Below are 12101 nucleotides of genomic sequence, written 5' to 3' on the forward strand. Positions count from 1 at the left end.
ACAATGGTGTAAATCTATTAATGGTCTCTCAAAAGGAAATATTTCCTTATCAGAGTTGTAGCTAGAGATTTCAGTGCCCAGGATGAGAATAGATTTTTCGTACCCCCTGCACCGAATTTGTACTCCCCTCCACCTAGATGTAGCTGGCATACTTAGACATTGTAGAAATTTTATTGAACCACTCTTTTCCATTGAATCCGATGAAAAGAAAACTTAAAATTCAAGAAATGTGGCTAATAAAAGGACAGTCGGTTGTGCATCCCACATCATCTTCTTTCAAGCAGTGTGTGTTATTGTTCAAATCTGCAAACTCGATTGCAAATTAAAGATAACTAGGTGGAGAGACAAAAAATGAGAAACTTTAAGAAGACATTAATTTCCTATGGAATTAACATGTAAGTGCTATGTTTTATTCCCGATGACAGGAGGTGAGAAATGGAGGAGAAATAACAGGTCGGTCTAATTTCTGTATTCCAGGGGCAACCCCCTGGACAACCCCCTTCGCAGCTATGGCCCCATTCCTTACTAGATCAATTTGATATAATTTTAAAATCTTATCTATGACTCCTATCTTTTAACCCCATTCTGTTACCAGCCCTAAAGAGAGAGAGAGAACAAGAGATGTATGCAAAATTCACACATGGGCAGACATCATTCTTTATTCTTCCTTCTTTGTATTATTCTTAGTAAAGTATGTTTGAAGTCAAAACTAATTGCTTATCTTTGTTATGACACAAACTCTTACCCTCGGAAAATTTTGATGGAGGAAAAAATTTAATAGAACGAGATGGAAGGAGGGAGCCTCCTTTCACCATGGGAATTCGTACTCTGAATGTGACCACCAACGCTATGGAATGATCCTTATAATGAAGAATGTGTCTAAATGTGAACTAACCAAAAAAGGACATTTTCTCATCAAAACTGCAGTTCGAAAAAAGTCAGAACAGGGAGTAAAAATGGTGAACTGCCCCGACCAAATTGGAATATTTAGTAGCTCCACATAAATGGGTATAAAACTAAAATTACTAAATATAGTAGACTGCAGACTTCTGGAGTTTTCCTCTGACCAGAAACAACACATTCATTTATGAAAAGAAAATGGAAATTCTTGCAAAATATTAAAAAATCGTCCATGTTATTTTTGTAAGTTTTTATAGGTTTGCATTAAAATATTTCATGGCTCCAGGGGAGGGGGGCATGTCCCCCTCCCCCTTGGGTATGGGCCTGCTTATGTGAACCTTTAATAAGAACATAGATTCTCAAGAGATTTAACATTAGTACACAAGCAGTTCTTTGAAATGCAAAATGAATTCTTGTTCTTAATGTTGTAAATTTAATGCTGGCAGATCGAACTTCACAAATAGGTATGCCCAAGTATTTTCTCAATACTTGCTTCAGGTTTGGATACTCACTCTTGAATTTCCAATACAACAGCGGATCCTGGTCACGTGGAATAGTTGGTTCAGCAATCTACTCTTTTATTTCTGATTTTGAGGTAGAATGATCCTCTGAATGAGTGTTTGCAATAATTTTATTACAAAAACTCTACCAATGATGAAAAATCATAACCTAATTTTCAATATATCTTACAAAATTAAAATATAAAACTTATTAGAAGGTAAACTCTAGTACAGGGTGGGGCATTTTCGACTACACAGTTTGAGGTTGGCAACACTGCAAAACAAATACATTAGGAGGGTGGTTTCCCCCTGCCTCGTGTACACTATGACCTTGGATTTCAGTAGCAATAGAGCGTTGGTCTCTTCAGCAACGTATATTTTGTGTGGAGCAGTTCGTGTTGACGAAGTCAATTGTAGCGGTGCAGCATACATTCCACAGGGAGTATGGTGATCAACAATGCCGTGGACGAGTTCCTAACAGAAAAACAATCAATGAATGGTGGAAACAATGGCGTGAAGTTGGAAGTGTTCAAAATAAACTGCATGGGAGAAAAAGAACAGTCAGAACACCAGAGAATATTGAACATGTGCACGTTGCTGTGGTTCGCAGTCCTCGACGTACGGCAACGCATCATGCTCAGACATTACAAATAACATGTCGAAGCCTGCAAAGGATCTTGCATATGGACCTGCAGTTCCATCCATACAAGATTCAAATGGTGCATTAATCCAGATGTTATTACATGTGTCATGCGTAGCTTTTAAGACCGTCTTGTGTTGCCTGCCAGGGACGTCATTTGAAAGATGTTATTTTCAAGAAATAATTGTGTGCACATTGTTCATGTATAGATTTTATGTAATCCAAAGGTGCAATGTTTGTTCTAGAAATGAAAAATAAAAGTAAATGTAATCAGCAAATCATCTGTCTTCATTATGAAATAGGTAGTCGAAAATGCTCCACCCTGTATTATCTGTACCGGTTTAAATATCGGATTTTTGCCGATGCCGATATGTCAATTTCTGCTGATTATCATACATTTGTAATCGGCTTCGGCACATCCCTAGTGTAATCCCAATACACCCATCCCCTTAGCATGGTATTGGCTGAACTAACAGTATGAATGTAAGTTTCTTTATTCTTTACACGGAGAAATTGTGATGTTACTAGCAAGTAGATAAAAACCTCATCCTCTGAATACCTGCAATTCTGTACAAAATTAAGAATTGGGGAAAAACTTGTTTTCATATTTCTATAGTTCTAACATTACTTTCCATCTCCTTCATTTTCAAAAATTTATATATATTTTTTTCCAAGAATGCAATTTTCCCCAATAATAGCACACAATATGAGAGTAACAATAAATTAAAAGGTGGACAAGTTCTTGAATGTGCCCAACACCTACATAGGAAAATACTATGCACATTTGGAAAGTTGCTATATTTCAAAATGCTGGCACAGCCTCAGAACAAATTGCATGATTTTATTTTATATTTGTAATTTAGCATCACTTTTCTTCCACTTTTGACTAATCGCGATGATGAGGATGAGTGATAATATGATGAAATTGATGGACACTCATGAAGAACACCCATGCCCAGGCTGGGATCCCTGGCGCCATAGCACACTGAGCTGACAACTCAGCCACAAAGGTCAGTAGAACAAATGGGCATGTTCTTTTTTCCTATTCCTATTCTCTGCTTTTCAAAAAACGTTCAGGAATGTTTTCTTGTTTTACAGAGTTTGGAAACAAACACTACGCTGAATACATGCCAGATTTTTATTTTAATGTGAATATTTATTTCCTAATCGGAATTGCATGCTTTTGGAGATAATATTGGTGAAAAAAAGTTTCACAATATAAAACTCTTCTACAAACTGTAACTATTTGCACATGTTAGACACATTTTCAAGGGGTATAATATGGACTTGGGGGTGGGGGTACCCCTGTTCCTGCTGGTTGGTTGATTTGGTGTTTTAAGTCCACTTTATGCACAGTAATGCTAATCGGGACTGGACCTACAGTTTGAAGTGGGATCCGAACCACTATGTGCCTCCACCGGGTATCGAACCCGGGACCCCCTATGCCACTGTTGTCTAATATGCAATCCAGCAAAGGAAGTCATGATCGACATGAACCTAGAAAATAACCTCCAAAGGGCATACCATACCCAAGAAGATGTACATCAAGTTTTGAGTTAATATTATTTTTACTAATATCTTCAAAAGTTAGGAGTTTCTTTAATAATAAGCAATTGATTGATTGATTTGGTTTATTTTATTTCGCTTTTCTGCCACTTTTGGCTAATCGCGAATATGAGTAGGAGTGATATGATGAAACTGATAAAGGGTCTCTAACAAGGAAAACCCATGCCCAGGCCGGGATTCGAACTCGCGACTCCTGCGCATTTAGCGTGCCGTGATAACCACTCCGCCACGGAGGTCGGCAATGAGTAATGTCCTGACATGTTAACTTTGGAATTAAAGCCTTGGTTCTTCTGTACACTCTCGAGAATTCTCAACGCGAATTTTAATTTCTGTTGAATTTAACAATGAAATGATCAACAGCAACATCTCTTCATATGCGCCCAATCGAGCGTGTACACAGGTGTTCATTAATTATTCCTATTCGCAAATAGGTTTGCTGCATAAAGAGTTGACCTATACGTTTCTTAACTGCACAAGTCCTTGAATATATATTTGGCAAGAGACGTGTATTAAATATTCATAGTCAGATTCGTGAAAAGAAATTGGGCTACCTAAAGGAACTTTCCAAGAGCCACGTACAGTCGAATACAAATATAATGCAAGGCATATTGCTCATCGCCATATTCACTCACTTTGTTTTACTCGATTTGAAGTAAAAAAAAATGGAACAAAAGCGACGAGGGAGAGAACAATCGCCACAACACGGTCAGAACAATTCCTTTAATTTACGAGTGTAACACGCAGGATGTATGGTAAAAGCGAACGAAAATTGGTATATCTGCCTGGTATTATATTTGCGACCGACTGTACATAGTTCAAAAAACTTCAAAAACGTCGTATTATAAACTTCAATAATTCAATTATCAGGCACAATTCCAGAGCTTTTACTGCTTCATATGATCTTCAATCTAAATTAAATAGTCGAGAATCTTAAGCGTGTCACATGCATGACTAATGTGCGACATAAGGCCTAGTTTGCAAGCACACGCATTTTAAAATGGCTCTATCTGGCACCGGTGCTGAAAACTTTAAATCGCAATAAGATTTCAAGGAAAGATAATCCTTGAATACGAGCTGCTGCTTTTCCGCTCATTTGCAAGTGAAAAGCAGTGAGCCGCTGTGATCAACTGGACGCGTCATCGCTATCCATGCAAGATATTCTGCAGCCAAACCTTCCGTCGTATCTCCTGGCCGATCTGTAGTCGAACCTTCTTCGCTCACACTCTCTTCTCTCCGCCCCACCCCGCGGTACTCATCTTGGCGGAAATACGTGTTCGTAATGACGTGACAGGCACTATCGGCAGAGTCCGACTCACTCCCGCTTGAAGACGACGATGTCGGTGTTAATATTCGTCTCCTTGTACTGGCGATCGCTCCTCTGTCCGTGGCACAAGAATCCAGCACACCGCTACGACGCGATCTCATGGTCACCGCTCGACACTAACCAGCCGCCCTGCACACCTCCTGGGTTTGTGGGTCCGACACTAAATTTAGCTCTGGCGCTCTCGTTCTTTTTTCCCCCCTCCCCCAACTCCCTAGGCTGCGGCGCGCTACAACACATCCACTGTCCGCGATCGTAAAAGTTACGGCAGAACACGTCGATTCAGCAACGGTTAACCAACTTCCGTGTCGACGAACCTCGTCGCCAAAAATGACAAGACAGACGAATCTCTCAAACATTTGAATCGCGCCTCCACCCCTCTGCTTTATTGTCACCAAAATGTCTCCTCGTCGCGTGTGGTTCTAAAATTGGGTATTTTTCTGACGCGCTGCGTCACGAGGCAACCAGTGAAGATGCGTGCCTACCAGGTCAGGACAGCCATAAAAGGATTATACAATGGAACTGAGATACAAGCAGTGGTGTGTCCCGGCGAGCTTGCTGTGGGGTGGGCATATTCGGATGTCGGATACAGGATTCAATGGTAGATCCGAGGTTCGGATATGATTGGATTGATTTGGTGCTTTAAGTCCACTTTATGCACAGTAAGGCTAATCGGGACTGGACCTACAGTTTAAAGTGAGGCGACAAAGTTGCCACTACGCCATCGGGGAGGCTCCTTGATTCGGATATCAGTTACAGGTTTCGAATATCGGATACAGATTTCGGATATATGATACAGATTTTGGATACAGGTCTCGCATATCGATACAGGTTTCGGATACCGGGTCCAGAATTCGGATATCGATTCCGGAATTGGAATATCTATTCCGGAATTCCGATATTGGTTCCGGATAATTTTGGATTTGGATGTTAATATCCTTGCAGTCCTTTCAATAGGCCAATATATATACGTACACACCCACACACTAATATCAAAAAAGTACTAACGGTCCTATTGCGGTTATATCGTCTTAGCACTTTGTGAAAAAATGGCCTAACCCGGAAATAATTGCAACACAAATGTTTTTGTGCCAGATTGTGTGGAATGGTGTAGTGAAGAATAAATAAAAAATCACCATCCAAATGTTTGGGGAAAATCCGCCATCTTGGAAAATGGTGGGAAAAATTCACCTTTAAAATTAAAAAAAAATATATAATGTTTGTTCAATGTATTGACAGTGGCGGCGATTAGGGGTGGGGGCACGGGGAACAGTTCGACCAACTCCCTATACACACTTTTTGTGCCCTCACTGTAACACTGTGTCCCTTAATGCTAAGCCGTGTCTACCAGTGCATTTGACCCAAAATCATCTCCCCTAATTCCATTTTCAATACGATTCTATCTAATTGCAGTAGGTAGAAAGTAAACTGTCCTTGTCCCTCCCCCTTCACCCAACCCCCTCGGTCAATTAAGACACCTAATCGCCGCTACTGAGTGCATACATTTTTAAATAACATGTAACAAACGCAAGTGAACAAAACATAACACTGCAGAAAACAATATAGTACGTTCTCACCAATATCATAAGAAATGGAACACGTAAATTTAGGGAAACACATGACTGCATTAAACTACATATCTCCTCAACCCCTGACTCTAAAGGCACGAAACAAAAACCAATCTCTAGAGCAGTGTTTCTCAACCTTTTTCAATCTGGGACCCACCTTGAAGAATATTACACTTCATGGGACCCACAAGCATTGGCGCTGGCAGAATTACTTGTAGGGGTGTGTGTGCACCCAGTTTATACTCATAGTTTTGCTAACATCGAGTACTTTCAGTGCCCATCTTTTAAGCTTGCTTGAACAAATTACGCATACTTCATTCTAGAAAAGTAAATAGGTAATTTAAGACTAATTTACTCTAGTCTAACATGCAACTAAACCCACATGCTGAAATTAACATTTTTTTTACTCACCGAACTAACAGAAATGTAGACTTTAGGCTACATACAACACGGGTTGAATTTAAATCGTTAAAACAATATATCTTAGTAATTTAAATGTAATAGGTATTTAAGACACAGTAAATAAATTTTCGAACCAGACTTCGCGACCCACCAAACGACCCCTCGGGATACAGCAGTGGGTCGCGCCCCATAGGTTGAGAAACGATGCTCTAGAGGAAATCATACGCTATGTATTTGGTTCAGTGACTTTTGGACGTAAATTATATAGTTTCTTAAATATTTGCTTTCTTTTGTCAGAAATCAACTTTTACGCTAATTCTAAAAAAAATAAAGAAAATATTTGAATCTTTCTAATCTTTCTACTCTCTCTATCAAACAAAAACCGTAATTTAGCAAATTTTCTGCTCTTTCATTCTGGTTATCTTAACTTTTTGTGTACAATGCACAGTTTTCGATATATATTTTTAAATGTTTAAGGTGAATTTTTTCCGCCATTTTCCCCAAACATTTGATTGATTGATTGATTGATTTAGTTTATTTTACTTCGCGTTTTGTGCCTCTTGGCTAATTTGCGAAGATGGGGATGAGTGATGAAATTGATGAATGGACATTCACAAACAACCAAGCCCGAGCGGGATTCGAACCCGGGACCCTTGGCGTCGTAGCGCGATGTGCTAACCACTCGGCCACAGAGTCCGGCCCCAAACATTTGGATTGTGGATTTATTAAGCATGACCAATCTGGCACAAAAGGATTTGTGATGCAAATATTTCCGGGTGAAATCGTTAATTTCCTCTACTATTCGTCAATTTCTTCAAAACATAACTCAACTTCATCATCACGATTAACTTAAAAGGCAAACAAGCGACGTAAAATAAGAAAAAAATTACAGGTATCCACTTACGAAATTCCTGGCATATCAATGGAAACAAGTTACGCACAGAAACGTGGGTTTTTGTGTATATCTTCGAATTACCTAGTCGATATCCACCCCCTCAGTGATATATATATATACACACACACACAGCGCCCCTCAATGAAAATAGCAATTTTATCCTGCGTGCATGCAACCACGCGGCGCATATTCAGTGCTGCCACTGACAACCTTTACTTTTTCTGTCGGAGCGATTTTATTCTACAGGAAGAGAAGAGACATGGGCAGGCAGAAGTACAAGTTTTTACCCTCTGTTCTGTCTACACACCAGAGGAGACCCTTTCTGATTGTAGTGTGTCCGCAGAGATTTACTTTTCTTTTTTTTTCGGGCAGAAAAATATATACCTCTGACAACACGCTGTGAAAGTCGGGGTTGAATGAAACTGAAACTATATGTATCGAACGACACTTGTCCGACATTCAGCTTCGAGGGAGGGGGGTTGGCCTCCAACAGCCCTTCTAGCCGTACGCCCTTGCCGAAAAAGCACGTCGCCGGATGTCAGAAATGAAATCCATAAGATCGAGACTTGTTTCATTACGAAACGTGGTCTTTTGGGGTATTTCGGAGCACACAGTCAGGTGAGGAAACGTCGCTGCTTCGTTCCTACGGGAGAATATCATTTACAAAAAAATATCTATTCCTGTCTCATTTACGAAACCACCTCCAGGCGACGTGTCTTCCGGAGTCGATCCGCATTGTATTTATAGATTTTAGATTGCCCACAAAAAGACACATTTCCCCTCCTTCCTGTACACACATATACAGAACACCCACACTCGCCCACAATTCAAAGATCACGTGTGGTTCTTCAAAAGATAAAATGCCCGTGCAAGAGTATATCAACGCCGTTTCTTTAGTGATGTGTAGTAGACAATTCATTCATTCATTCATACGTTAGACAACAGCGAAAGCAAATCACACGATGGTTCACGTGAATGATCTAGAAGGAATACTATATGTCAGTGGTTTCCAACTTCAAAAGGTCCGAGGGCCAAAATTATATCCAGCAGTTGATAGGCGGGCCGCAGGGGGGGGGAGGTAAAAATTACAAAAATTGTAAGTACTGAACTGAAAATGTAGTACTTTCGCATGACCTATATTTCTAAAATGAGGCAATAGAACAATGGAATTACAAATCAAAATTGTATAATTACAATTTATTTCACAAAAACCCAATACTTATTGATGAATTGAAAGAAATTAAAGAGACACCATACAAATAAGAATCCTTCATAGTAAGTGTTCAATGTGAAAATTGAGCCCGATCTGCTTCTTTTAAGTTGTATTTGAATTTCTGTATTTGAAAGTCTCAGAAGGTGAAGCAGTGAAGAATCTGCCAGTCGGCTTCTGTAGCGGTTCTTGATGAACTTCATTAAAGAAAAAACACTTTCACACGTGTATGTGCTGCCGAACATCGATGTCATTCTTTGCCCAAAACTACGAAGGTTTGGAAAGTGTTCTTTTGAAAGGTATTTGAAAAACTCTGGCCCCTTTTCTTGCCTAGTTTGAAGGAACATATCGCCTTGCAAATCACACAATTCAAGTTGGAGAAAAGCTATTTTGATTTTCAATCGTACGTTTTATGGAGATATTGCTCATTTCGATATTTGCACAAACTATAACAATCAGTCACAGTACAATCCGAGTTGGGACACTGGAAATCTCCTCGTACTTCGTGCGCAGTAAAACAGATCTCTCTTGCAAATCACACAATTCAAGTTGGAGAAAAGCTATTTTGATTTTCAATCGTACGTTTTATGGAGATATTGCTCATTTCGATATTTGCACAAACTATAACAATCAGTCACAGTACAATCCGAGTTGGGACACTGGAAATCTCCTCGTACTTCGTGCGCAGTAAAACAGATCTCTATAGCGCCGCTCTGCAATTTGTTTCTAAAGACACAGAGTGAAGCCTTCGCGGAAGAGGGCGAGTTCATTCCGCATAGCGAAGAGGTGGGAAGCGGGCGAGTTTATTCCGCATAGCGAAGGGGTGAAGATTCTTCTGATTATCATTATTGACTGCAAAATCAATTCTACCTGTGATATTGTCTTCTTCACAGAGCATCCGTTCCTTCAGTAAAAAAAAGAGAACGTATTTTAATAAAAATAAATAAAATTAATGTATTTCGTAAACTGGCTTCCCGGGCCGCAGAAAAAGACAACGGGGGCCACATGCGGCCCGCGGGCCGCCAGTTGGAAACCCCTGCTATATGTAATTTTTCAGATTTTGGGAAATCATAGCGGAGGGACAAATTCGGAAACAATTGGCCTGCCGTCGGCCGAAGTTCCAGCCGAGCCTCAAGAAACAGGGTTTTCACTACAACCTCCAGGGTTTCCGTTTCACCTTTCGCTTCATGTCAGCGTACGATCCACTTACATTCTATCCCAGGAATCTCTGGAGCAAGCGAACGAAAGCGAGTCCTCTACGATAGTAGTTACTAGAGAGGGATCGACCAATGAACTCGTGAGAGGGGAAGTGAATGCAGCTTCCGGCTGTTTGCAGCAGCGCGCACCGCTTCGCATTCTCCAATTCCCTATCGTTATCGACGACGACACCGGCACGAATTTTGAACATGCAATGATAAAATCTGAGCTCTCGCAGATACCTTGATGGGGGGCGCAAGAAGTTGTAGACAAAATCTGAGCGCGGAGATGGCTTCTGCCTGGAATTAAAGTTTTATCTTTGTGTTTGTTGCAACTATACAACCGCGATAGAAATAAAACACGTTACTGGGGGCATGCCAGAATGCGAAATCACTGAAATAATCGTAGCAAGATCTCTGGAAGGTAGTTCTCATACCTTTCCAACTTGCTGTTTTTTCTCCATTTGTTGAAATGCAGGGCCCAAGAAAGCAAAATCTCAGTTCCAGCCTCTTTTGCTTTTTAACTTTGTCCCAAGGAGAGGGGCGGGGTGTGGTTATTTTAACAACACAACTTTTTCCTTGGCACAAATGAAATTTATGACTGGGAAAAATTTTTCATGGCGACTGCCAATTTGTCGAGGGAAGCTCCGGCGGCATACCGAACTATCCCTGGTCGTTCAGGAAAATGTATTGTGCCATTAACCCCCTTTTGTTTCTGGTGCTGACGATATCGGCTTCGGAGACAACACCGATTTTACCGGTACTCTCATGCGAGGCTTTGCTGCGCAAATTCCTGGAACAGAGTATAGAATCAGATATATTCTTCTTTCTCGGACCCTTACCCCGTTAACCATTATTTCCAGTGCGTCTTTTAGCAGGCAGTTCCTTCTTAGCTAGTGTCCCGAGCCAATTTCTATTTTCTTTTCTCGATCTACTCTCATGCTCTTCTTTCACAACTCTCCTTTGTTTCTTACCTTGTCTGCCCATTTCAAGCGCTCCATTCCTCGCCATAACCACATTTCTAAAGCTTCTAATTCAGCTAGTTTTACGTTATGGACTGCCATACATAAATGGCTCAGTACTACTCACCATGTCCTTTGGAGAATCCTTCACCCCAAGCCACTGGAGAAGGAATTCCTTGGTCTCGGAAGTGGGCGAGGGCATGGCCTCTGGGCAGGCGTTGTGGACACTCAGCTGGAGTTGTTCGATGGCCTCTGGGACAGAGAGGGTGCCTGCGTCGGACAAACTGCCCAGATCCAGCCGTGTACCTGCAAGCAGAATGAAACATGATCAACTTCAAATTTATCTTAGCACAGCAAGAATGGACATAAGTACACGCATACACAGATCCAAGTAAGTACGACCCATATATTCCAACGTTGGTAACTGGATGCTCATGTTCTCGGTAACAAAGTTGTTGTGATTTGATTACCAAGCCCATTTTGCCAGGTAAGCTCCCCGGTACCGGGCCAATTTTAAGCAAAATGCAGAGTTTCATATAGATTACTGTAGATCGGAGGCTAATTGCCCTAGACAGACGAATGATATATCGTTATACGCGGAATGAACCATAGAATGTATATATGGATACGGGGGCGGGGGGGAGCACAACATATGAAACATGTGATTTTTCACAGTAAGAATGCATTTATTTTTGACATACGGTGTCTCTGGTAATAGACAATGAAACAATTATGAAAGAAATCAAGATGGATTTTGTTCTTCAGGTGTTGAGGATGGAAACAGACTGGCAGGAAAGAGAGGAGAATGTAGTGTTATTGCTAGAGCCTTGGTTAGCGTACAGAGCTTTCCACAGCGAGGCCTAAGTTCAATCTCGACCAAGGACAAACTTTTTTCTTCTTTTCTATCATTGAAGAAATGTGTTATATTGTTTCCCAGGCAT

At 40.7% G+C, this 12101-nt stretch overlaps 1 protein-coding gene across 7 annotated transcripts in view; it reads right to left on the reverse strand.

Annotated features, from left to right (window-relative positions):
- Window positions 1–12101, reverse strand: part of Liprin-beta (liprin-beta 1) — a 124834-nt gene that overhangs the window by 75152 nt on the left and 37581 nt on the right. For 3 of the 7 annotated variants that reach the window (XR_014442881.1, XM_083134114.1, XM_083134112.1), the window contains exon 1: window positions 4779–5060. Coding sequence is in view for 6 of the 7 variants with exons in the window: in XM_083134114.1 (XP_082990240.1) it covers window positions 4779–5031 (253 nt within the window). In the remaining variant the exon portion in view is untranslated. Of the gene's footprint in view, window positions 1–4778; window positions 5062–11287; window positions 11467–12101 lie in introns of those variants that run through there. The other 4 variants (XM_083134115.1, XM_083134116.1, XM_083134113.1 and 1 more) reach the window with 4 other exon arrangements.

This window comes from Lepisma saccharinum, chromosome 13, assembly GCF_977018435.1.
Source record: "Lepisma saccharinum chromosome 13, izLepSacc3.1, whole genome shotgun sequence".
NCBI lineage: Eukaryota > Metazoa > Arthropoda > Insecta > Zygentoma > Lepismatidae > Lepisma > Lepisma saccharinum.